Source organism: Rhincodon typus, chromosome 4 (genome assembly GCF_021869965.1).
Source record: "Rhincodon typus isolate 14 chromosome 4, sRhiTyp1.1, whole genome shotgun sequence".
Lineage (NCBI taxonomy): Eukaryota > Metazoa > Chordata > Chondrichthyes > Orectolobiformes > Rhincodontidae > Rhincodon > Rhincodon typus.
Genome location: NC_063335.1, coordinates 64877259 through 64904289, shown reverse-complemented (window position 1 = coordinate 64904289; position 27031 = coordinate 64877259). Strand labels below are relative to the sequence as shown.

Sequence of the window (27031 nt, the reverse complement as noted above, 5' to 3'; positions counted from 1 at the left end):
ATTGTGATAAGATGAGGGCTGAAGGTTAAAGAGGGTACACTATCTTAAATGAGGCATTGCATTCCTTACAAGCATTTCCAGTATCTTTGTCAGCCCAGCGAAACAGACTCCTGAACATTGGTGCTGCCATTATAGTTTGTTCTAATACTTGATAATATCCTTACTATTTCATATAGATTCCATTGTCTGTTTTGTATTATGAACACAAATAAACAATCAAGGCAGCTTCAATCTAATCAATTCACTGTTTTTCAATAACCAGCATTATCAACTAAGTCAATAAAATGAGCTGTCATTGAGTTCTAAGCCAACGTGTGAGTTGCAGATTTCAAGACTCAGCTTCCGTCCTCTTTTTAACCATGAGTTGACAGTAGAATTATTATACAACAGGGTGGAGCTATGTGTTACAACCAAATCAATAGACTGAGTTTGCCAAGCAGAACATTTGGTCTGTTTAAACCACATATGTTCAACTGAAGTGTAGTTAGTTCTCAGATTAAGACTCCTTCACTCCTTTAATTTAAATATTGTACATACACTTTTTAATGGTAATTACAGAAATTTTGGATACTTGTATTATCGCATCTTCACAGATTACAAAAATCTTTTTGAATGATATACCACATGTGGGCGTAACATTTGGTTTAAGGTTGGAAAAGTACACAGTATTGCTGACTACTCACTATCCGGTGGAACTCTCATTTTGTGAGGACAGCCTGAAAAACTCCGGTGATGAGGATACAGCCCAGTAATGTGACCACTGCCATCACAGCCTGGAGTTGGACACTTTGACTCTTTTTTGTCAGATCTAATAGAATCTGTAAAAATCAGCACAGCATTAACAGGGTCATAACTAACAGAAGTACATCCACCCAGCCAACCCCTTCTTATATTAGTAATTCTGAGTATTTAAATGTTTCTTTGAAGATTGGGAATATTAAGCAGTCAAAACCACACAGGTATTAGGATAAAATGACTTGTTAATAATTATTCTTTAATTAAGCAATATTTGACAGAGTTTATGTTTTGCTTGAGATCAGCAATCTGGATGCAAACTGCCCTTGAAATTGTGCCAGATTTCTGAATTAACTTTATGGTTCAAGTTTCCACTCATCATTTATATAGACAAACATAAATTATTTGTGAACTAGCACAAATTGACCTTCCTTGGAACATAACAATTTTGTTTTCTTGCAAGAAAAAACATTCCTTTATATATTTGAGTAGTAAACAGATGAAATTTAATTATTACAGTTGCAAATGAGTTAAATACAAGGTTTATTCTTAATGAATTTCTCGTCCATCACTGTGAAAAGTCAGATTTTAAATAACTGAAAATTACTTCAAAGAACTAGTCAGAAGCATTTTATAGAGAACCACTTACCGGTTGGTATTGCTGTACCTAAGTCTATTGATGTAGTGCAACAGAGCGTTATGGTTGAGCTCCATAACAATACAATGCTGCGAGTTACTGAAATTTGAATTTACTTTATGATAGCATGACAAGGTTCTGATTGTCTTTGTAGAGAATATTCCTTTTATACAGTGTAAATTTCAATGTGTGGTATTTCGGGAATCAAAAACGGACAGAAGTCATTTCACAAATGGAGGGACAGAAGATTAAGGTTGATAGTTTGGCACAGATTTGATGGGCTGAAGGGGCTCTTTTCTGCTGTGTGACTGTATGATGAATCAATCACTGCAGGTGCTCTTGTGCAACTTCTAGAGTGGCATTAACACAGAGCCATAAAAAGATAAACTGACAAGTATTTATAAGTATCAGTGAAAGAAACAGAAGGAACACTAATTTTCAAGAAATAATTTGCAAGGACAAAAGAAAATGGTAGTGTACAGTTCTCTATCACTCCTTAATAAGTGACCCAAACACAAAAGTGAATTGTGCAAATTAGAGTCACAGAGTCATACAGATATTTAACATGGAAACAGACCCTTCGTTCCAACTCATCCATGCCAACTAGATATCCTATATAAATCTATCCCCAGTTACTAGCATTTGGCCTATATCCCTCTAAACCCTTCTTATTCACATGTCCATTCAGATGCCATTTAACTGTTGTAATCGCACCAGCCTCTACCACTTCCTTTGGCAGCTCATTCTATACACGCACTACCCTTTGCATGAAAAAGTTGTCCCTTAGGTCCCTTTTATGTCTTTCCACTCTCACCTTAAACCCATGGCCTCTAGTTTTGGACTTCCCCCACCCTGGAGAAAAGACCTTGCCTATTTACCCTATCCATGCCCCTTGTGATTTTATAAACTGTATAAGGTTCCTCAAATAGCTATCTGATGCTCCTCAGCCTCCGATGCTCCAGGGAAAATAGCCCAGCCTACTCAGCCTCTCCCTATAGCTCAAATCCCTGAACCCTGGCAACATCCTTGTACATCTTTTTCTGAACACTTTCTAGTTTCACAACATCCTTCCTATAGGAGGGAGACCAGAATTGCACATAATACTTCAAAAGTGGCCGAACCAATGTCCTGTACAGCCACAACATGACCTCCCAACTCCTATATGCACTGACAAATAAAGGCAAGCACCAAATGCATTCTTCACTATCCCATCTGCCTGCAAGTTCAGTTTCAAACAAATATGAACGTACATTCTAAGGTCTCTTTGTTCAGCGACAGTCGCTGGGACATCACCATTAAGTGTATGCTTGGGTTTCAAACCTCCATCTGCAGAAGTGTAAAGAAGCCTGTGCCTCATCTTGTAGTGATGAATGGTCTCAATATAATTATCAGGGGGAGGTGGTGTTGTAATCCACAGGCCCAGGCTAATCCCCTGGTGATATTGAGTCAAAATCCTTTATTGTTGCTGGTTAAGTTAAGAAATCTGGAATGCAAAACTAGTCTCAGTAATGGTGACCAGGCCAACTGTCATTGTAAAAATCAGTCTGGTTCATTAATGCCTTACAAAGGAAATCTACCATTCATGCCTAACCTACAGGTTAGTCCAGACCAACAGGAAAGAGAAGGCTAACAGGAGATCCGGAAAGAGATATTCAAAATTGAGGAGTCTGGACAGTTTAGACAGGAGAAACCCCTCCCATTTGTGAAAAGACCAAGAATGAGACAATGCAGCTGTGAGTAATTGGCAAAGAAACAAAAATAATACGAGGTAAAACATGCAGTGAGTGGAATGTACTGCCTGAGAGTATGGCATAGACAGGTTCATTTGAGGCAATCAAAGAGTAATCAGATAGCTACTTAACAGGAGCAATGTTCAGAGTTATGGGGAGAATAGGATTAAGCAAAATGCTCATTTGAAGAGCTGATATAGACATTAGGGGCTGAATGGCCTCCTCCTATGCTATAACAATTTTATGATTGAATACCATTGGTCCTTAACTGCCCTCTGACATGGGCAAGCTACTCAGTTCAAGGGCAATTAGAGAAAGGTCACAAATGTCTTTGCTTTATTATAAAAGCTTCTATTTAATAAAATTAATTATTTGTCAATTTGATAGAATATTCCCTCATCAATCTTTTCAGTTAAGAAGACAAATTCATTGCACATTCTGCAGCAGATTTTATGGGATTTTATGAAATCTATGAAATTTGTCCAGAGCTCACACTTACGTTGTGCACAAGTTATGGTGGAAAATCGAGCAAATCTCCAGAGAATCTCTAGCCATCTTCTTTTTACTTTATTTCTGTCTTTTAATTTAACTTTTACTTATGCCTTCTTGAAATACAAATATTGGAGTACTAACACAGATTCATGAAAATAGACAAGAATACTGATTGCATCGTGATTCCATTGGAATTTTCAGTTGAATAGTACAGAGATGGCTTAAAATAAATTTAAGAGAATGCTTGAAAAATGAAGAAGATATATGAGAGAAAAAAAGGGCCTGATTAAGAAAGGTGGAGACATGCATGAAGTGTATATGCCAAAATAAACAAATTAGACTGAATGTTCTGATATAATGCGTTGTTCAGCTGTGTTCATTTCCTTGCAATGAGTAGAAGAAATGCCTGAATGCTCCTGAATTGATGTCGTAACAACTGTTAGCAAGAATAAATTTTATGCACAGCTTTCAATAATCCTACAACTGAGGTAGTAATAATTGTTGACAATAAGCAATAAAATATGCACAGAAAAATCAGGGGATAAATTTCTGCAGCGTTTTCTCTATTGTATGCCCTAATTCAGGAAGAAGAGCTGTGGAAATCTGGGGAGACTGTATTGAAGATTATATCATTTCCCTACATGCCATAGCTCATCTGCTGAAATAATGATGAACAATTGAGGGAAAAACCACAGAAATCCACATTCCGGCCTTAATATGGCAGTTTATTAATTGGGTATTGAATGCCAACTTGTAAATTTGAATCATAGTCATGAATGATACTTAAACTCACTTGTCTTGACTAAGGTTAATTAACTGCCTGCCACTAAATAGAAGACAACATAGTAGAGAAGAATTCCATCTTTGAGGGAATAAAAATATTGCAAGACCAATTCTACATTCTACCATTCACCAGTAATGACTTTGGCCACAAGAAATAGAAGTCATGGTCATGCCAGTTGAAAAAGATAACATGAATACGAAGCAGCCTAAAAGGAAATGAATTTAAAAGAGTAAATTGAAAACCGGTTCTGAAAACATAAAACAAATGCAGTTTACCTCTGCTAGAGTAATTCTTTCTGATGCCCGTGTCAATGATTTTGCAATGTTGCCTCTCTGCAGTTAGTTTGCCTAGTAAGATCCTTTCGTTTCCCTTGTCTGTTCCCTTTATGATATATCCCTGCTCTGCCTGCAGAGCAATAGCTTGTTCCAGAAGACTTAGGTTGCCCTTTCCTGTGTCAAAATCTTCTGTACCTTCTGTGGTTGAAGATATCTGAGATATGCAGTCATCATCAGACTTTGGAGACCCCATTTTATTGACAGGAATGTCCGGCTTTGAATCTTGTGCTTCTCCAATATTGTTAACACTGTTCTGATAGGCAATCTCCTGTGAGGTGACTTTTATCATCTCAATTTCCTTCCCTCTTGCTTCTAAACTGTCCGTTGATTTGCAGCCTAGGTTATAATCTTGGGCTGCAAAGGGTTTTATGTTAGATGGTTTTCTTAAATCTTGGGGTTGCTCACTGTTCTCGTAAAAATCTTCAGAAAGCATTTGATTCTTTACTCCACAAGAATAATGTAATATCACTTCTTTCTCACATACAGGTGAATTATCTTTAGTGAAAACTACAGATGCATGACTTTCATCTGCATCACTTTCCCCCTCCAATGATTGTACCCCACTGTCATTTAAATTGTTTTCAATGGATCTCTGTATTGCGGCATCTTCTGCTATTTTTCCCAGATCCTGAAGTGATTTAGCTACCAGCTCCTGATAGCTGTTAAAATCATCACTGTTATTGTTGGTATCTTTTTCTGGAAGGTCCATATGAAGATTTTCATGTGCTGATTGCAGAATTCTGTTTTCTAGGAAACAAGAATATTGTTAGAGAGTTTTCGTTCAATAAAATCAACTTTTTTCTAACATTTTTCTACATGTTTTTCTTATTAATCTTCTGAATTCGCGATACTTGATGGGAACTGACTCTCCAGCCTGATGTTACTTTGCAGCAGTGGCTATCCTCCAAGCGTTAGCCTTGGCAGTATCATTATGTTATGTTTCCATGTAGAGCTCATAGTCATCACCCATCATGTACATGCATGGACAATAATCAAGAATAAAGATCAGGGCTGATTTTTCAACAGTTTTGTGTTCAGGAATCGGAGACTAATTGCAGTAGTCCACCTATTATTGTGGATGTGATCAACCAATTAATTATAAGTGGGGACTGTAAACTTGATCTGTTTGGCTCAGTTCCTACAAAGGACAATATATTTATCTATTTTCAAATGACTGGAAATTTATCACAAGAAGCTTAAGGGGATATCTGATAGATGTGTTCAAAATAATGAGAGGAATTTAGTAAGGGAAATGAACCTAAACCTTTTCTGCTGGTTAGCCAGTTAGTAGCTGAATATCAAAAATTTGATCATTAGCAAATGAACAAAGGCTGTAATTAAGAGAATTTATATACACACAGTATTGTTGCCAGTGGACACAGAATTAATATAATTTTTTACATCATAAATGGATAAGTAATTGAAAAGGAGAACTTTAGAAAGCCATTTTGATTTCCTATGACTTTGTAAATGGAAAGTGAAAACTGATTTACATGTTCAGGTGAAGTGGAGATAGTAGGCCAGGGACACCTGGAGCAAAATTTGCAGGTGTAACTCAGTCCTCATACCTTTTGTACATGTCATACTTTTATTTGTTATCACTTAAAATATGATAACAGAATTTTTGTGATTTGGGAGGTACAGTTGGTTGGCCCAAGGAGTTTCTCACTAGAAAGCTGAAAGATGTGAAAATGAGATATTTCAGTACTTTCGCTAGTGGGAGGGTGTAACAGAGCACTATAACTAGACTTGAGCATATAGGAATTTAACTTGAAAAATGCTATTATAGCGAACACAACAACATGATAACAGGGAGTAGGATTTTGTACACAGAAAATGTGTACAGATGTAATATTGTTAATACACCATAGATTGAAAAGTGAAACCAATTTTGATTATATGCCCTGATTTTCAGAAAATGGGAATAGATGTGTTGAGCCAAATTGTTCCCTTCTGTGCTAAAAAAGTAGAGGACTATGCTACTATTATTACAGCTAATTAATATTAAGCTAGTATAATGGTTAACAAAAGTGAAGGTAAGCTCCTTTTCAATAACGTATTATTTTCAGTCATAGGCTACTAAAATATGAATAGGGTTTATGGGTAAATAGCATATAGTAATATATTTTATATATTGTGATGTGTAGATTTAAATGTGGCAAATAACCATTATTGTTTCACACACAGAAAGATAATACAAATGTTTTTTCACATTATAGTAACAAGAGAAGTGTAGCTGTAATTCTCACTTGGAATTAGAACATATTGCGCAATGCAAATGTAACCTTGCGTATACAATGGAAAAAAAAGAACTGCATTTGACTGTGCATGAATCATAGAATTGTTTTTAAGTGTATGACATTGGCCACATCTGTATATTACTAATAGAAGAATTTTACTGAGTAAAAGCACTAGAAAGCAACAATTACTATTGTTGCTATGTTACACTGCTCTGATACATCACTATTAGCTACAGAGTACTGGAATTGCAAACATTACAATGTTTTGTTTTATTATGCTACTGAAAACACTGTTGATAAGGGACCTGCTTCAATAGAATATTGTTGGATTATTCAGTAATTAGCTTATTTAGATTTACAATATATTTAAATAATTTACTTCCAAAATACCTCTTGGACTGCAATATGATATGGGATATTTTTGTTGCAATACCTAAAAAGTGTTTGTTCTTTTCCATTTCATCTAACTGTGTTAGAATCTCATCACAGACTTTACCCGCTTTGCTTTCTTCTTCACAGTCTTTGCTCGGAGTATAGTGACGGGGTTTCATCAGCAGGGATTTTCTCTTGTTTACCGATGCTCCAAATTTCTGTTCTTGCATCTTTCTCTTTTTGGCCACAGAACAATTATGTAAACTTTAAAGTGCAAGGAAATGAACAATTAAATACATTTCTTTTTGCAAAAATAACAAGTTGTACAAATAATATGATGTTTGAATAATATTGCAGTGCCTTGCAGGATTTTCAGAAGAGAGAATTTCTCCCTTTTTATGCAGGCAAGCTAAATGACAACACAAGCATATTAAATGATAACTGTTTGGCAGTATCCATATTGTTGGCGCAAAGGGAAACTATTGTAAATAAACACCTTATTTAATTCTGTTGGATCATATGGTACTTCATCGCTAGTAATTGTGTGTAAGTGCTAAATAATATAGATTTTCATGAGTACCATGTTGCATTTGTGATAAATTTACATGTTTGGCATTTATTCACTTTGCAAGAGAAACATTGACATAATTACAGATTCTGAGGCTGAAATGCTTTGGCATAATTCTCAGCCAATCCAAATCTCCCTTGGTAAATTTAATCCTGTGTTTAAAAAAGTTAACATAGTTCTAAGATTTGCCTCTTTAGAATTCATTTCCAATTCATAAGGGCATATAAATTGCCCTTTCTAGTTTATATGCTACATGTGAATCAGTGCTATCAAACAATACTGTTGCAGACAATTTCAAGCAATCTGAAGTATACTGCAGAGTATTGTTTGATGACAATTTTATTAAGTTTATGTACAGGGCAAATAATATTTTGACTTTTGACTTGGAGTAAAGCTGAAAAATAAAGAAATATTACAAGAATTGACTCAGGACTTATAAAGACAGGAACATGTGAAATATGCTAACCATATGCAAAATCTTTTTTGTAAGTTAATGAACTGGATTAGTGCAAGGTCAAGATTTTCCCTTTATACAAATTACTTTCTCCCCGCAATGAACAAAGTTATTCAATGCAAAAAAAATCTTATTTCTTGCTGTTTCATTTTCTCATTATTTGACTACATAACGGTTGTTGAAATCTATGGGGAATTTTGACACATGCTGCAGACATCTTTAGGAAAAATTGTACATGTAGTGCAGTTTTAAGTGTTATGCATTACCAGTATTTACAGCTTTATGGATTACATTGATTCACCTGGGGCAGGCAGTGCTAATGGATTCTACCTGCACGGTTCACCGTATTTTCCAATGCCACGCAGACTACATAGGTAAAAGCCATCACACTGCCTGTCCCTGAATCAATACGAATCTGCGTAAGAACATAAGAAATTGCAGCAGAAGTAGATCATTCAGTCCATCAAGCCGTCTCTGCCATTTGTTATGGTCATGGCTTATCGTGGGATTTAAACACAAGTTCCAAATTACTTCTTATATCCCCTAATCCCTTGAAAGACCAAAAATGGTCTCTCCCAACCTTAATATATTTATTGCATTGAGTGAAGAAATTTATTTTAATTTCCATCCTAAATAATTCTATTTTATGAAACTATGCCTCCTTGTCCCAGATTCCTTAGGGAGAACAACTGGCTTGATATCCAGTACCTTAATATCCACCCTGTCAAGCCCTGTCATTTTCTTGAATACTTCAGTAAAATCACATCACATTCTTCTGAAATTCAGATAACATGGGTGAAATTTACTTGGCTTCTTATCATAGGACAGTCCTGTCATCCCAGGGATCAGTTAAGTGACCTCTCGCTGAACTATCTGTACTGTATTTTCCTTAAAAACTGCATGGTATTCTGGGTGTGGTCTCACCAAACATCTGTACATTTGCAGCAAGAATTATTTATTCTTGTTCTCCAATTCTCTTGCAATACCTGCCTACATGCTAATTTGAAATTCCAAGTATACCTGCAAGCTAAACATTTGTATTCCTATTTGCAAGTGTAGTCAAATCTCTCTGCATTGTGCCACTAGAAATCTGCTCTGTGTATGAACTTCTCTACCCTCACTTTCACCAAACAGTGGGAGACTTTTTTGTTTTGTTCCTGGGACGTGGATGCCACTGACAAGACTGGAATTTGTTGCCCATTCCTAGTTACCATTGAGAAGATGCTGTTGTCCATCTGCTTTAGGTAAACCTAAAGGAAATGAGGAACTGCTCTTAGGAACTGAGTTCCTGGATTTTGACTCAGCAAAGGTGAATGAATACTGATATATTTCTAAATTACGATGGTATGGAGTTTGGAAGACCTTGCAGGTAGTGATAATCCCAGAGATACTCAATAAAATCAATGGAATAATTGTCTCAAATTGTGATATTAATTGGAAAAGACTGGGTAAATAAAGATAAGCAGATGGGATTAATTTAGAATGGCATCATGATCCTGCCTCAGGTGAATCAATGTAATCCATACGGCTGTAAATACTGGTAATGCATAACACTTAAAACTGCACTACATGTACATCATGATGATGGGTCAAAGAGCCAGTTACTGTGCTACACTATTCATTATTATATCTATAAATTATTCCCACTCGTTTGAGATTCTAGAACTAAGGGGCATAGTTTAAAAATTACGGCTAGGCTATTCAGGGAAGATACTAGGAAGCACTTCTACACACAAAGAGTGGTTAATGTTTGAACTGTCTTCCGCAAATGGAAGTAGTTAATTTTAAATCTGAGATAGATTTTTGTTAAGCAAAGGTATTAGAGGATATGGGCCAGAAGCAAGTGTATTGAGGTAGACCGTAGATCACTCATGATCTAACTGAATATTGGAATAGGCTGAATAGCCAACTCCTGTTCTATGTTCCTATAATCCAACATGTTTTTACATAACTACAACTCTAACAGTAGTGCTGTAGTGATTGGAGCCAGGGCTATCCATTGACAATGAGATCCTTGATTGGGGTTGTTAACTTGGGCCAATCAGGGAGCCTTGATTAACAGATATAAACAAGAGATTCAGAAGGTCTTATCAGCTGAGGGAATGGTTTTGAGCTGGCTGGTCATAGCTCATGTACACTGCCCATATAAATAAAGGGCGACTTGGTGACGGGATACCGGCCTCTGTGCAGTTATTTCAAGTACATAACTGATAACAAAAACAGTCGAACTTTGAAATATACACTAGACTAGTTCAATGATCAAGGAACAATTTCATGACCATTCATTTACAGAAATTAATTCAAAGAAGTTGAAAACATCCCAGTACTATATTCTGCAACTGAGTTTCAAAGTATAGCATTTTGTGATAACCTAAATGTCTCTATTTTGTGAATGGCAGCTGACATTTTGCATAATGCAATATATGAATGTTGTATCCTGTGTTTAATAGCACAGACTATTTAGGGGTTTAAACTGCTCCACAGGCCTGACTCGTAGAGATAGGCCTGCATGAAAACTGGAACATGTGGTCAGCCAACAGAAAGCAGAATTAAACAGAAATGAAAATTGCCTTTGCTGTGTAATTCCTCCAAAAGAAAAAAAACTTTACGGATACAAATACTGTAAGTGCACGAAGTCAACATCTCATTGAATCATACAGTTTTTGATGGCAAGGAAAGAGGCCTTGCATCATGTCTGCATCAGCCAAACATTTTTCTATCCTAATTCTATTTTTCAGCACTTGGTACACAGCCTTGTGTGTGATGCCATTTCAAGTATTCATCTAAGTAGTTCTAAATTGACTTGAGGGGTTCTACCTCCTCCACCATTTCAGGCATTGAGTTCCATTGTCAAACATCTCAGCAAAACTACTATTCTATTTTCAAATATAATGTTGACAATTTATATGAGGTAGTGGAAGCCTCCCAGCAACTTTATAACCAATATCATAGCTACATTACACAGCTATAATAAGAAAAGTGGAGATGTTGGTGTAGTGGTAATGTCTTTAGACAAATGAACCAGAGGACCAGGCAATGCTTTGGGGACAAGGATTCAAATACCATCACAGCAAGTGGCAGAAGTTAAATATATACTATTTGGGATTGAAAGCTAATCTCAGTGGTAACTATGAAGCTATTCTCAATTGTTATTAAAAGCCTATCCAGTTCACTAACATCTTTATAGGGAAGAAAATCTACCATCTATACCGGTTTTGGCTTATATCTAACACCAGACTAACAAGCAGTAAAGTTGATACTTAGCTGTCCTCTGCAATGACCAAGTAAACCACTCAAATAGGAATTTACCAACAAATTCTAGCTTTGCTAAAGGTGTCACATCTCATGAAAGAATAAAACAGAAAAGGGAGAACAAAAAAGTAACTGCTTATCACCATTTCTAAGTTTGACCTTTTTACTTACTTAATTAGGTGTTAATGTTTCTAATCTCACTTTAAAGGGATATACTTATGTTGTCCCATAAATAAAAATCCATTTTGTTGCTACTACTTTATGGTTTGCTTAGTAAGAACTCTTGTTACAAACTGATGTTTATTCTCACTTACTTTATTTCTGTACTGCTAATTTTTACTTTAGCATGTAGGTTCAGGCCAGAATGCACCTTTATGTTATTTATTGTTTCTGTCAGGCACAAGGCCCAAGTTATGAACATGTAGTAAAGGAAAAAGGATGTGATTATGCCTTAAAGAACTTGAGAGCCAGGACATGCTAATGAGAAATGTCAAATAATCAATCCTATAGTTACCTGAATTAAGAGCTTTATCTGTCTATGAAGTTCATCCAAGCGAACCCAATAGAAATAGTTTGAACACTGTAAGATTGTTGGGTTATTAACAAGAATACTAATTGTTAAAATTAGTCCCTAAAGGGGATTTAAACGCAGATGCAGTGGGAGTGACTCAGGTAGTAAATGAATATTTTGCATTTGGCTTTACTGAGGTAGCAGATTATATCCAGGTAACAGTGACAGAGGAGGAAATTCAGTCACTAGAAACATTCAAAATTGACAAGGAAGAGGTTTTGGATAGATTACTCTACTTCAAATTGACAAAGTACCTGGATGGGCTGCATCTAAGGATACTGAAGGAAGTGAAAGTGAAACTCACAGAGGTGTTGGCCAAACTTTTTAAGTCATTTTTAAAATCAGCAAAGGATTAGAGAATTGCAAACATTATGCCCTTGTTCAGAAAGAAACACAAAAACAAGCCAAGATACTCGGACAACTCTGTTTAACTTTGGTGGTTGGAAATTTCTAGAAGTAATAGTTTAAGGTAGAATCAATAGTCCCATGGATAGACAAGTTAATTAAGAAGAACTGGAATGTATTTCTGAAAGAATATTCATGTTTAAGTGTAAATCGTAGGAGATTTTTGAAGAAGGTTGATAAGGACAATACTGTTGATGTGCATGGACTTCTAAAAGGCTGCATAACAGACCTACGAACAAAATTAGAGTTCATGGAACAATAGCAATATGGATGCAAAATTAGCTGAGTGATAGGAAACAGAGCTTAATATCTTTTTGGGTTGTGAAAGGTTGATACTGGAGTTCCCAGGAACCACTATTGAGACTCCTGTTTTTCCTGACATATATTACTAACCTAGACCTTAGGGTACAAGGACAAATTCAAAGTTTCATGATGATACAAAGTTTTGAAGTACAGTAAAATCTGAGGAGGATAAAGCAGAACTTTTAAAATATGTTGACATGTTGATGGAGTGGGCAATAGGTGGCAGGTGAAATTCGACATGGAAAAGTATTAGGAGATGCATTTTGGTATAAGGAAAATGGGGAGACAGTATAAAATAATGGTAGTGCTCTAAAGGATGTGCAGGAGCAAAGAGTTTGGGCATATAAGTTATTAGTCATTAAAAGTGGGTGAACAAATGGAGGGAGCAGTTAATAAAGTCTGGTTTCTTTCCAGTACATTCATATCCTTCCTGATTTGTGGCCCCAGAACGGCACACAGTATTCCAGCTGAAGATTACCTAATGTCCTAGACAAGTACATTCCTCCATATCCACAAGGGCTCCACTCCTGAGAGCCCCCATGAATGATGAAATTCAGGAGAGTAGAGACCATTAAAATATGTTAAAAGGTTTAAAATGTCATGGATATGCGAATCTTGCCCACAGTTGTTGATTTTTTTATTATGATGCCTCCTCTCTCACTGACACCTGAAGAAGGAGTGAGACTCCGAAAGCTTGTGTCTCCACATAAACCTGTTGGACTATAACCTGGAGTCATGTGATTTTTGACCTGGTCCACCCCCGTCCAACACCAGCACCTCCACATCATTAGTTCCTACAGGAACAATCCTTGAAGAACATGTACTAAACATGTTCATTGACAGACAGAAGGATAAAAGGGTAAAAGTAAATCAATGAAAGAAATCCGAAAATATAATTTTCAGGTTAAAGTGATTTATATTTTAGTACAATTAACTGAATAATAAACTGTTTAGTATGCTGTACTGTGCTAGTAGTGAGAAATGTGCTGTAACTCCTCAAATAACCATTTCATTGGCTGGGACTTCTAGTATTCCTATTAAAACATATTTTGCTACATTCTGCTCATTAAGTTGGATGCCTTTAAACTGACTGCCAAAACATTTAATCATTGATAGCTTACTGTAAATTTATTTTTGTTTAATTTTGCTCAGAAGTGATTACTTGCATTAGCAATTTACTTAACAAACTAAAAATACATTAATGTTAGAAGTTACAGATGGTTAAAACATGACTGATGCTACCTACAACAAAAACAGAAATTGCTGGAGAAACTCAGCAGATCTGACTGCATCTGTGCGCAGAAGCAGAGTTAACATTTTGAAGTTCTGAAGAAAGGTCACTGAACTTTGATGCTACCAGATCTGCTCAGTTTCTTCAGAAATTTCTGTTTTTGTCTCAGATTTACAGCATTTGTAATTCTTTGTTTCATGCTGGTACTGTATACGTTTCTACCAATTAGCAGAATCTATTTGTTTATTGATCAGCAAAGATCTGGGGGCAAAATTTGGACACAGCTTCAAAATAGGAATCATGATGTGAGTTAACTTTCATCTATTCCTTTTGATACAGTCAGCACACAAACTTTGTATTATCTATATGTTATCATGAATGCAACATCTGGCAAACAGAAACATAACACAGAGTGGCTAGGCACCTGAGTAGCAGGCACAAAATCATGAATGGCTAGCATGAGTTCAAACCTGTACCTCTTAAATAAATGATGCAATCTTAATAGAGCAGATTCTGGAAATGGCTGCAAAAGAGACGATGACCTGGGAAAACATAGAATGGCACAATGTGGCAGAAAATAGGTCTCAAAGTTTTCAGACACAATAGTGGAGTCTGTTCAGGAGAACTAGAAGAGGGAGGAAGTATCTCTGAGCTCAGAGGGCTAGAATACCATCCTATCAATCTTTCAAAAGGCAATGGGGCTGCATTACTGTGCAGGTCAAAGCCAGCACCCAGCCATAGCAGTAAATGCTAAGAGTCTATCCTTGAGAACATAGATCCGGTGCTAATAAAAGTTTAATGACCTTACAGAAGTAGTCCGTAATAGTACTTGCCTCTGGAAAATACCACATTCTATTAACTGCGTCATTAACCTCATACATTGCTCTATTTACTATACACATACATTTCATCATTCAAAAAACACCAGCACTCATAACTCATGCCTAATATTCATAGCAGAAACAGAAATTGCTGGACAAACTCAGCAGGTCTGGCTGCATTTGTGGAGAGAAAGCAGAGTTAACATTTTGAGTTCAGTGATCTTTCTTCAGAACGTGAAATGTTAACTCTGTTTCTCTCTACACAGATGCTGCCAGACCTGCTGAGCTCCTCCAGCATTTTTGCTTTTATTACAGAACTTCAACATACACAGTTACAGTCATACAGCAACTCGTCCATGCCAACCGTGTTCTCCAAACTAAATTAGTCCCATTTGCCTGTGCTTGGCCCATTTCCATCTAAACCTTTCCTATTCATGTACCTGTCCAAATGCCATTTAAATGTTGTAACTGTATCTGCATCTATCACTTCCTCTGGCAATTCATTCCACATAGGAACTGCTCTCTGTCTGAAAAAGTTGCCTCTCATATCCTTTTTAAAACTTTCTGCTCACACCTTAAAATATACCCTCTAGTTTTGAACTCCCCTATGCTTGGGAAAACACTTTTGTTATTCACCATACCTATGCCCTCATGATTTTATAAACCTCTATAAATTCACCCCTCAACCTCCTACACTCTAGGGAAGAAGTCCCAGCCTAGCCAGCCTATCCTTATAACTCAAGCCGTCCTGGCTCTGCAACATCCTTGTAAATCTTTTTTGTACACTTTCTAATTTAATAATATCCTTCCTATAGCATGGCTACCAGAATTACACACAATAGTCCAATAGTGGCCTCACTAATATCCTGTACAACTGCAACATGACTTCCCAACTCCTATAGTCAATGCTCTGAGCAATGAAGGCAAGAGTGCCAAACGCTTTCTTCACCACCCTGTCTACCTGTGGCACAACTTTCAAGAACAATGTACCTAAACCCTTAGGTCTTTCTGTTAGACAATACTCTTCAGGGCCATATCATTAACTGCGTAAATCCTGCCCTTGCTCGTCTTATCAAAATGCAACACCTCACATTTATCTAAACTCCATCTGCTACTCCTCAGCCCATTGGCCCAGTTGATCAAAATCCCATTGTACTCTTAGATAACCTTCTTTACTGCCCGCTATACCCAAATTTTAGTGTCATCCACAAAGTTAATAACCATGCTTCCTATATTCTCATCCGATTCATATATATAAATGACAAACAACTGTGGACCCAGCATGATCCATGAGGAACACCACTGGTCACAGGCCTCCAGTACACCTCCACCCTCTTTTTCCTACTGTCAAGCCACTTTTGTATCCAATTGGGATAGACAAACAGGAGGTTGGAAGAACACAACAGGCCAGGCAGCATCTGGAAGAAAGGAGCAGTCAACATTTCACGTATTACCCTTCTTCAGGATGGGTTGCCCCCATCAGGCAATTTTGTTTCCTTGTATCCAATTGGCTGGTTTTCCATATGATCTAACTTTACTATCCAGTCTACCATGCAAAACCTTGTCAAAGGCCTTGCTAAAGTCCATGTTGACAATGTCAACCACTCTGCCCTCATCTATCTTCTTGGTCACATCCTCAAAAGACTTACTGATCTGTAGTTCCCAAACTTTTCCTTGCAGCTTTTCTTAAGTGAAAGCACAACATTAGGAATCCTCCAGTCTTCAGGCACCTCATAAGTGGCTGTAGATTATAAAAATATCTCTGCTAGGGGCCCCACAATTTCTTCCCTAGCTTCCTACAATGTTCTCGGATACATTTGATAAGGTCCCAGAGATTTATCTACATTTATGCTTTTCAAGACCTCCAGCACCTCTTCTTCTGTCATGTGGAATGTTTTCAAGACATCAATATTTATTTTCCTGGGCTCCCTAGCTTCTGCATCTTTCTCCACAGTAAATACTGACATGAAATATTTTAGTATATCATCCATTTCCTGTGGTTCTGCACATAGACAACTTTGTTGATCTTTAAAGGACCCTATACTCTCTCTAGTTAATCTTTTGCCTTTAATGTACTTGTAGAATCTCTTTGGATTATCCTTAACCTTATCTGCTAAGGCTATCTCATATCCCCTTTTTGCTCTCCTGACTTACATCTTAAGAATGCCCCTACTCCTATTATTCTTCAAGAGATTCACTTCTTTTTCTTGACCAGACCCCTTTGCTTTAGCTTAATATTTGTAACTTCTCTTCATGCTACTGATGTAAGTTTCACACCAACATTACTATCATAAACCATTGCCAGCTGATCAACCATGAAAGCCACATGATCCAAACTTATTATACAGTCAGAGACACACCTCTTTCTCTCTTGCAGGGTGTGGTGATACATAAAAATTGGGCATAGTGGCAGCTTACTGGTGGGGAACAGGAATGGCTAGGAGTCCTAGCCCCAATGTAAGAGGTAGTACTCGTATTCATGGAAGTGACTGTAACTGAGATTGGGGCTAGCGAGAGGGCTGCAAGGATCAAAGATGCTCCTTTTCGCATCTCTGTTCTCCCTAGTCACACACCGTATTCAGATTCCTAAGGCTGGTTATTCTGTAAACATGCATTCTTAATTTCCCTTGTCCCTACCTACCGTCATCACAAACCTTGTGCCACTAACAGGGAAGGCAAATGGAATGTTGGCTTTATTTCAAAAGGAATGGCGCACATAAATAAAGAAGTTTTCTTAAAACTATACAAAACATTAGTTAGATAACAGTTGGAATACTGTGAATAGCTTTGGGCCCATTATCTAAAGATACGTTACCAGCATTGAGGCAGTGCAAAGAAAGTCTACTAGATTGATCCAGGGTATGGAAGGACCATCTTATGAGGAGATGTTGAGTAGGTTGAGCCTTTATTCATTTGAGTTTAGAAGAATGAGAGGAGACCTTTTTGAAACATATAGGATTCTTAGGGGACTTGACAGGGCAGATGAACAGAGGCTTTTCCCCCTTGTGGGAGAATGTAAGGTGAGGTATAATCTCAGGGTAAGGGATCTCCCATTTAGAGATGAGGAGGAATTTCTTCTCTCATAGGGTAACGCTGAGGGCTGCAGAGGCTGGTTTGCTAAGTATATAAAATGATGAAACAGACAGATTTTTAAACAGTAAGGGCATCAAGGGTTATGGGGCAAAGGGAGGAAAAGTGCAGTTTAGGATTATCAGATCTACCATAATCTCATTGAATGGTGGAGTAGACACAATGGGCAGAATGGCCTTCTTTTGCTCCTATGTCTTATGATCTTTCAGTCTTTTCAGATACTTAAGAACTTCCACCTGGCCAGGTAATGGTACAGGAGTGGATATTGGAAGAGGAAGAGGAGGTTGTTGATGATGAAATATCATCAGTTGATCTCACACTCACAATTACCGCCTCAGATAATGGCACTTCTCAGATCTGAGGAGTTAGCATAGAGGTAGAGGAGCCATCCACAGTGAGTCACCAAAGATGGGTGGTTTACAGCTAAATTGCAGGGAGAAAGGGTGGTAACAGATTCCAATTCGCAAGAGTTCAAGATTACTCATAAATTCAGGTGCAGGGAATTCAGATAAAGACGTTGATGAAGTGACATTCGGGAAGAGACAAATGTGTATGCATACAGAAATGCTTAATGCATTAGCAAGCCTGCCAGAAAACTGAAGTCACTGTCACGGAATATGCAGCAAGTTGGCACTAACCTATTGCACAGGTTACCACAGAGTTTGGGGCTCATAGTTTCTAACATTAAAGTGGCAGACAAATTGCACAGCACTTGCGGACCTAACTATGATGCAATGTTTCACAGCCAGTTTCTCAGCTTTTACTGCAGCACAAACAGATACCAATCAACATTTGATTGCTATAGTTGAAACTCATAGCGCAACTCTGCAAGTTCAGTTTATTGCAATACAACCTGCCACTCTGACTGTGATCTTTGTGTTTAAGAGGATAGTACACTTGAACTTCAGAAGGCAACACACAGGAACATACATACATATGAGTTAGGACTAGCAGTAGGCTATTCAGCCCCTCAAACCTTCGCTACCATTCAATAAGATCATGTCTGATTTAACTGTGACCTCAAATTCACATCATTGCCTATCCTTGCTTAGTGAGAGTCTATCTACCTCTACCACAAAAATATACAAATATTTACTTCTGCTTTCACCACACTTTCAGAAAGAATTCCAAAGACTGATGACTCTCTGATAAAAAAAAAGTTCTAACTCATCGGAGGATTGAAACTGGTGTTGCAGGGGTACGTGGGAAATAGAGTAATAAGTCAGCATGTGGAGTGATTGAAGAGAAGGTTGGCGTTAGGTCAATTAAGACTAATAGGAAGAACAGGCAGGAGTAGGTTAATGAACACAGTGGGACTGGTGGTTTGAAGTGTTTTTATTTTAATGCAAAGTATTCAACAGGTAAGGGAAATGAGCTGAGAGCCTAGATTAGTACTTGGGACTGTGATGTGGTAGCCATTACAGAAACTTCGTCGAGAGAAGGGCAGAGCTGGCAGCTCAATGTTCCAGGGTTTAGCTGTTTCAGGTAAGATAGAGAGGAATGTAAAAGGGATGGGGAGTTACATTAATAACTAAGAAAAATGTCACAGCTCTATTAACAGTAGACATCTTGGAGGGCTTATTCAGCAAGGCCATATGGGGAGAACTCAGAAATAAGAAAGGTGCAATCACTATGATGGGGTTATATTATAGGCATCACAACAGCCAGCAGGAAATATGGGAATAGATATGTAAGCAGATCATGGAAAGATGTGAAAATAACAGGGTTGTTGTAGCATGTAGCTTTAACTTTCCCAATATTGACTGGGACTCCCTTCGTGCCAGGGGCTTAGATGGGGCAAAATTTGTTAGGTGCATTGAGGAGGTTTTCTTGAAACAATATATAGATAGTCCAACTAGGGAAGGGTTGTACTAGACCTGGTATTGGAGAATTAGCCTGACCAGGTAATCGAAATTTCAACATGGGAGCATTTTGAAAACAGTGATCATAATTTTGTTAGTTTTAAAATGGTTATGGATTAGGGTAAGACTGGTCCTTGGGTGAAAATGCTAAATTGGGGAAAGGCTAATTACAACAGTATTAGGCAAGAACTGGAAAAATTAGATTGGGGGTGGCTGTTGAGGGTAAGTCCACATTTGACATGTGGTGGTCTATTAAAGGCCAGTTGATCAGAGTTTAGGGTCAGTATGTTCCCGTGAGAATGAAAGATAAAAATGGTAAGATTTGAGAACCTTGGATAGCAAGAGATATTGGAAGTTTAGTCAAAAAGAGAAAGGAAGTATATGTAAGGGTTAGGAAACTGAAATCAAAAAAGCCTCCTGAGGAGTATAAAAGAAGCAGAAAAGGAATTAAACAAGAAATTAGGTGGGCTAGAAAGGGTGATGAAATTTCCTTGGCAAGTAAGATTAAGGAGAATCCTAAGTAATTGTGTATGTAAAATAGGAGCAAGAGGGTAATGAGGGAAAGGTTAGTTCAATGCAAAGATAAAGAAGGAAATTTATGTGTGGAGCTACAGGAAGTGAATAAGATCCTTAATGAGTACTCTGATTTGGTATTCACCAAGGAGAAGGACATGGATGATGGTAAGATTAGAGCGGGGTATGCTGATACCCTGGGCATGTCAATATTGGGCAGCACAGTGGCTCAATGGCTAGCACTGCTGCTGCCTCACAGCTCCAGGGACCCATGCTTGATTCTAGCCTTGGGTAACTTTCTGTGTGGAGTTTGCATGTTTTACCTGCATCTGTGAGCCCTCTGGGTGCTCTGGTTTCCTTCCACAGTGCAAAGATATGCAGGTTAGGTGGATTGGTAATGCTATATTTCCCATCGTGTGTAAGCTGGGTGGGTTAAACATGAGACATGCAAGGTTATAGAAGTAGGGTGGGTGGATGCTATTTGGAGGGTTGGTGCAGATTCAATGAGTTGAATGCCCTCTATTAAAAAATAAATTTGGTTAGGTACATGAATGGGAAAGGATTCGAGGAATATGGACCAAATGTGGGCAATTGGAACGAGCTGAATAAGCACCATGGTCAGTATGGACCAGTTTGGGCTGTTTCCATGCAGTATTACTCTATGACTAGAATTGCACTGTTGGGATTCTATGAATATTAAGGAGGAGCAGGTGTTGGGTGGCTTGAAAAACAGTAAGGCCCTGGGGCTTGATGGGATCTGTCCCAGGGTACTGAAGGAGGCAATAGAGGAGTTTGCTGGGGCCTTCACAGAGATCTCAGTATTCTTTTTAGCCACAGGTATGGTCCTAGAAGTCTGGAGAACAGCCAATGTTTTACTTTGTTTAAGAAAGACAACAGGGATAATCCAGGAAATTATAAACCGGTGTGCTTTACATCAGTGATTGGGAAATTATTGGAGAAAGATTCTTAGGAACAGGATTTACTCACATTTGGAGAATAATGGACTTACTAGGGATATTCGGTATGGGTTTATGCAGGGAGGCCTTGTCTCCTAACCTTGATTGAGCTTTTTGAGGAAGTGGCAAAGTTGATTGATGAAGTTTGGGCAGTGCATATTGTGTTCATGGAATTTGCTAGAACATTTGACTAGGTCCCCCATGGTAGGCTGGACCAGAAGATTAAGTCATGTGGAATCCATAGTGAGTTGGCAAGTTGGATACAAAATTGGCTTGGCCAAAGAAGTCACAGTGTAATTATGGAGGGTGTTTTTCTGACTGGAGGTTGTAACTAGTGGTGTTCCGTAGGGTCAGTGCTGGGACCTTTGTTATTTGTAATATATATAAATGATTTGAATTAAAATACAGGTGGTCTGATTAGTAAGTTTGCAGATTACATGAAAGTTGGTGGAGTTGTGAATAGTGAGAAAGGTCATCAAAGGATACAGCAGGATATAGATCCATTGGAAATCTAGGCACAGAAATAGCACACAGAGTTTAATCTGGACTGGTGTGAGATGATACATTTTGGGAGATCAAATGCAAGGGGGAGTATACAGTAAATCGCAGAACTCTTAGGAATATTGATATACAAAGGGAGCTTGGGATGAAAGTCCATAGCTCACCAAAAGTGGCAATACAAGTGGATAAGGTGGTAAAGAATATATATGGCATGCTTGCCTTCATTGGTTAGGATATTGAGCATAAAAGTTGGCAAGTCATGTTGCCGCAGTATAAGACTTTAATTAGGCCACATTTGGGGTTTTGGTGCAGGTATGGTTGCCACACTATAGGAAGGATGTGAAAGCTTTGGAGAGGGTGCAAAAGAGGTTTAAATAAGATGTTGCCTGGATTGGAGAGTGTTAGCTATAAAGAGAGGTTGGACCAACTTGGATTGTTTTTGCTCAAGCAACAAAAGCTTAGGAGTGACATGACTGAAGAATGTAAAATTATGAGAGGCACGGAGAGGGTGGATCATTGGAGATTTTTCTCCCAGGGTTGAAACGTTAAATACTATGGGGCCTTGGTTTAAGATGAGGGGCGAAAGTTTAAAGCAGATGTGCGAGGTAAGTCTTTTCACACAGAGTGAGAAAGGTGCCTGGAATACACTGCCGGGGGAGGTCGTAGAAGCAGATACATTAGCAAATTTTAAGTGGCATTTGGAATTGAAGAGAATAGAATAGCCTTTATTGTCACATATACTCAATAAGTATAGTGAAAAGTTTATACATTGCCAATTACAAAAGTGTCTAGGCACAGCTTCTTTAGTTACACAATTTAGACAATACAGAAATAAAATGTCCAGCATTACAGAAATAAAAGTGCAGTGCAGCAGACCACACTGGCACCTAGCATCCACTCCACACCGGGCTGCAGTTCCACACTGCGCCAGCGACATGTCACGCTGGGAGGCTGCTGCTGGAGGCTGGAAGGTTGCCCTGCCACACCGTGAGGCTGCAGCACACAGATACATAAACAGGCAGGGAATAGAGGGACATGGACCACGTGCAGGCACATGGGATTAGTTTAGAATGGCATCATGGTTGGCAGAAACTTGGTGAGCTGAAGGGCCTGTTCCTGTGCAGGACTGTTCTATACTTCTTGTTAAATAGGTGAGCCTTTAAACAGTCATCCCCTATTTCCAGATTCTATCCACATGTTATCTGTAAAGACCTCTCATGATCTTATTTGATTGGATTAATTAGATTAAATCTTACTCTTGGGGAATCTAATGGATTAAAGCCCAGTCTATCCAAACGTTCTCATAATGTCATCAAAGATAAAAGAGTAAGTATGATAGGCATTCCATTAACCATCTTATTTATTGGATGGTGGATGTAGTTTACTATCGATAAGATAATTTGCAGCAACTCATCCTCGTTCTTTCAATAGCACCTTCCAAAGCTGCACTCTCTATCAACTAGATGAAGAAAAGTACGGATGCAGGGCAACATAATCAGCTCCAAGTTGCACAGCATGCTGACTTGGAACTACGTTGCTATTCATTTGCTATCACTCGGTCAAAATCCTGAAAATCCTTCCAACAGCACTGAGGAAGCACGTACACCACATGGACTGCTGCAGTCCATCAGCTCACCACATTTTCCAGGGCAACTAGAGATAGGAAATAAATGTTGGATTTGCCAGTGATGTTCACATCCCAAGAAAAATATAACACAAATTGCTGATTGTCAGCCAATAGGCTTCTGTTTGCAATGCCCAACTGGTGCAGTTCTTGAGCTTTTAGAGATAATCTTGTAAGTCAGTCTTAGCTTTCCACACTGAAAGTCAATCTTCCCACAGCAAGGTGACAGTCACTGAGGTAACACTGCAGAGCAGTACAGGCAAAGTCACTAACAAGACAGGTACTAAAGAAATGCACAATCATGATTAGTTGAATCTTGTATGGAATATTTGTCAATTTGTTTGGAATACAATGTTTTGTGGTGGCTTTTATTTCAGCTTTATGGCCAAAATGACACTCTGATAGACCAATCACAGCTGTCATAGCTGGGAGGAGAAATGTGTTGCTTCCCTCCTCTCTTTCTCATTTCCGTCTTTCTTCTCCTGCTCCTGACTTGCTCATGCTGGAAGGGTGGTACATTCATGATAGCTAATGTTCTGCAGGATTCAGCAAACCATCATAAATTATGACACATTCCCTGGTAAATACTGGTGGCCTTTAGCAGAGTGGTCCTGGCAGCAGAAGCACTTCTTAAGCACCTGTGGCCTGTTCAATAGCAATACTATGCAGCAGTATTGTCTGGATGATAAGCAGACAATGCTTGTCACCCAGGAGCCACCCTCTGATTTTGCACCATGGCTCAATAACTGATAATACGGCAGACACAAAAATTATTCATAGGCTTGCTGCACTTTAACGGCACATTAAGAATGTGAAAGCCATTGTTGATTGCCACAGATTAAATGCAGTATAAAAAAACCATTCAGCCCAACCAGTCCATGCTGATGTTTATGTTCGGCTTGAGCCACCTCCCATTTTTCCTGATCTCAATCTACCATTGTAACCATCTATACCTTATTAATCATAGATTTATCTAACACTGTCTTCAGTGCCTATGAATTTTTCCCTTCAGCTCTTTCCTGTGACATTGGGATCCACATTCACAGCTCTCTTTGGGTAAAGATCTGAATTCCCTTTTGCTTTTGTTGGTGACTATGCTATATTAATGATGTCTATTTCTGCTCTTCTCCTTTGCATTTAGCAATTTTCCATTTTTAGGTTTACAGTTCTGTGTGGTTCAGGCATTTTGCTCAGCCCTAGGTCTAATTGTCTTCAGCTGCCTCATCAATAGCACTTCCTCCATCATAATGCAGAAGCTGGATATTCACTGATGACTGCATAATGTTCAGAACCATTCATGATTTCTCAGATACTAAATCTGATCATGTCCAAATTCAGCAAAAGTTGGAAAATACCCAGGCTTGAGCTGGGAAGTGGCAAGTAACATTCACATTACTTAAGTGCTAGGCCATCTGCATCACCATCTCCAACAAGAAAGAATCTAACCCTTATCAATTGCCATTCAAGGGTAATTGTGGACGTAATGAGCATTGCTGAATCCTCCACTATTAATATGTCGGGGGTCATCACTGACCAAAAACTGAACTGGACTCACCACATAAATACTGTGGCTACAATAGGAGGTCAGAGCTAGGAATCCTGCAGCGAGTAACTCGCCTTCTGAATCTCCAAATCCTGTCCAACATTTACAAAGCACAAGTCAGGTGCATGATGGAATACTCCCCATTTGCCTGGATGAGTGCAACTCCAACAACACTGAAGAAATTTGACACCATCCAGGACATAGCTGTCTGCTTGATTGAATTAGTGCAAGTGGGCAACATTTTAAAGCATGACTGTTAAAAATATTTCAAAGTATTCTTTGATATAAGAGTTCCAGCATGATAAAATCTGACTACTACAGTTAGATTTGGTTTATCACAACAAATAAGGATTCAAAATCTCAGCCACAATTCACCATATTTGAGAACTTAAATTTTGAATGGCTGAAAGTAACTTCCAAAATGTATGTAGAATCAATTTTCTAGTTAGATTGAGGTCCAGTGGTCTGTTCCTTCCCAATTAAAAAAATCAAAATCTTTCAAAACGTCCTTAAGGCTGTTCCTGTACCCAATTATTCCACTTTCAACTTACAGATCCCACAAATGAAAGCAATTAATGAAAACTCCCAGTGGTAGTAAATTCACTCCAAGGATCTGGCCAGTTTTTTTTTAAACTGATGAATAATATCATCAATTCAAGTTGCATTAAATGTCAGCTACAATTAACATTTGTGATTTCTGAATTGGCTATGCCAACTTTGGGAGAAACTGAACCCTAAAGTCCTGGAGAGTTACTCCAAACGTGTACTTTTAAATATACCACATTAAAATTATCTTCCCAGAAAATATTTAAAACATACATCGAGTTTTGATCATTGTATAAAATAGTTAATAATAAATAATGTTAATCAAGACATATCAATATGGAAGTTTATTGATATTTTGGCCTGTCTATGTTATCATAAGCATTATACTGGAAATTACTTTTAAGACACTGACAATGTTTTACATTACAGGTTCTATTTTATTAACTATTTTAACCGAGCTAGGCTTTTCATTTGTTAATGGAAATATTCTTAAAACCTTAAAATCCCATTGTTTTCATGTTATAGTTATCATGAGGAAAATGGTTCAAGTAAATTACCAAATGGATTGATCAGAGTAACAGTGCTTCCCAAATTTGCACTCTTCAGTAATTCTTGGTTATATATGAATATGCAGCCATAGGATGGCACTATTAATAAAAAAAACTGTACTGTTTCTAAAATAGAGTGAATCAATTCTTACAAGTCCATTGGAAGGCCAAAATTTGATTAAAACAGATTTAAACTGAAACACAGAAAAGCATAAATGCTTTTATATCTTAATATATATGTTTTACTCTGTCAGCTGAACATTATCTATGTACACATTGTTTATTTGTATTGTACGAAAATTGTTAGAGCAAATTTCATTTTGCTGGAATATAAGCTCTTTTACTTGCACTTTGTCATTGTTGCACACAAGCACATAACAAACAAACCTTGTCTCTGAGATCTATAGTTTTATTGCTGTGCTCTGCTTTAAAAGGTACCACATCAACAGTTATCTCTGAGTCATGCAAGCAACAGAGGGTGCAGTAGTGGTAACACTTCCCACTGGCAATCTCACTACTCACATATCAACAGATGTCAGTCCTAGAAGACAGTGGGAAATTACTGATCTCACTCAAAAGGACAGGAACAGTGAAAATTACAATACAGTGTTGTGAGAAACTTCATGATTTAGGAACATTAAAACTTGAAGTTCCAATTTTGATTTTATTTCAATTTCAGGAAATTGGAAATGTGATTACCCAGTCCAGTACATTGATGACTTATTTGAAAGTACTATGATATTTTGGCAGTTCATCAGCTTTACATGGAGAAATATTTGTGTCATGTGGCTCAGGGAAACAATTCTCAGGTCTAAAAACATCTTGCAAATCTGCCAATTAGCTTATTGCCAAAACAAAATCTAAGTGCAGTCATTTGGGTCATTTGCAATCCATAGAACATGTTTTCCCACAGAATTT

The 27031-nt window shown here is 37.9% G+C and overlaps 1 protein-coding gene across 1 annotated transcript in view; it reads right to left on the bottom strand.

The window, feature by feature from the left end:
- The window catches only part of st18 (ST18 C2H2C-type zinc finger transcription factor), a 153511-nt gene that overhangs the window by 100928 nt on the left and 25552 nt on the right, over positions 1–27031 (bottom strand). Inside the window, exons 4-6 of the mRNA XM_048596120.1 lie at positions 7450–7589; positions 4654–5460; positions 684–818 (exon numbers count right to left, since the gene is read on the bottom strand). Coding sequence (XP_048452077.1) covers positions 684–818; positions 4654–5460; positions 7450–7589 — 1082 coding nt within the window. The remainder of the gene's footprint in view (positions 1–683; positions 819–4653; positions 5461–7449; positions 7590–27031) is intronic.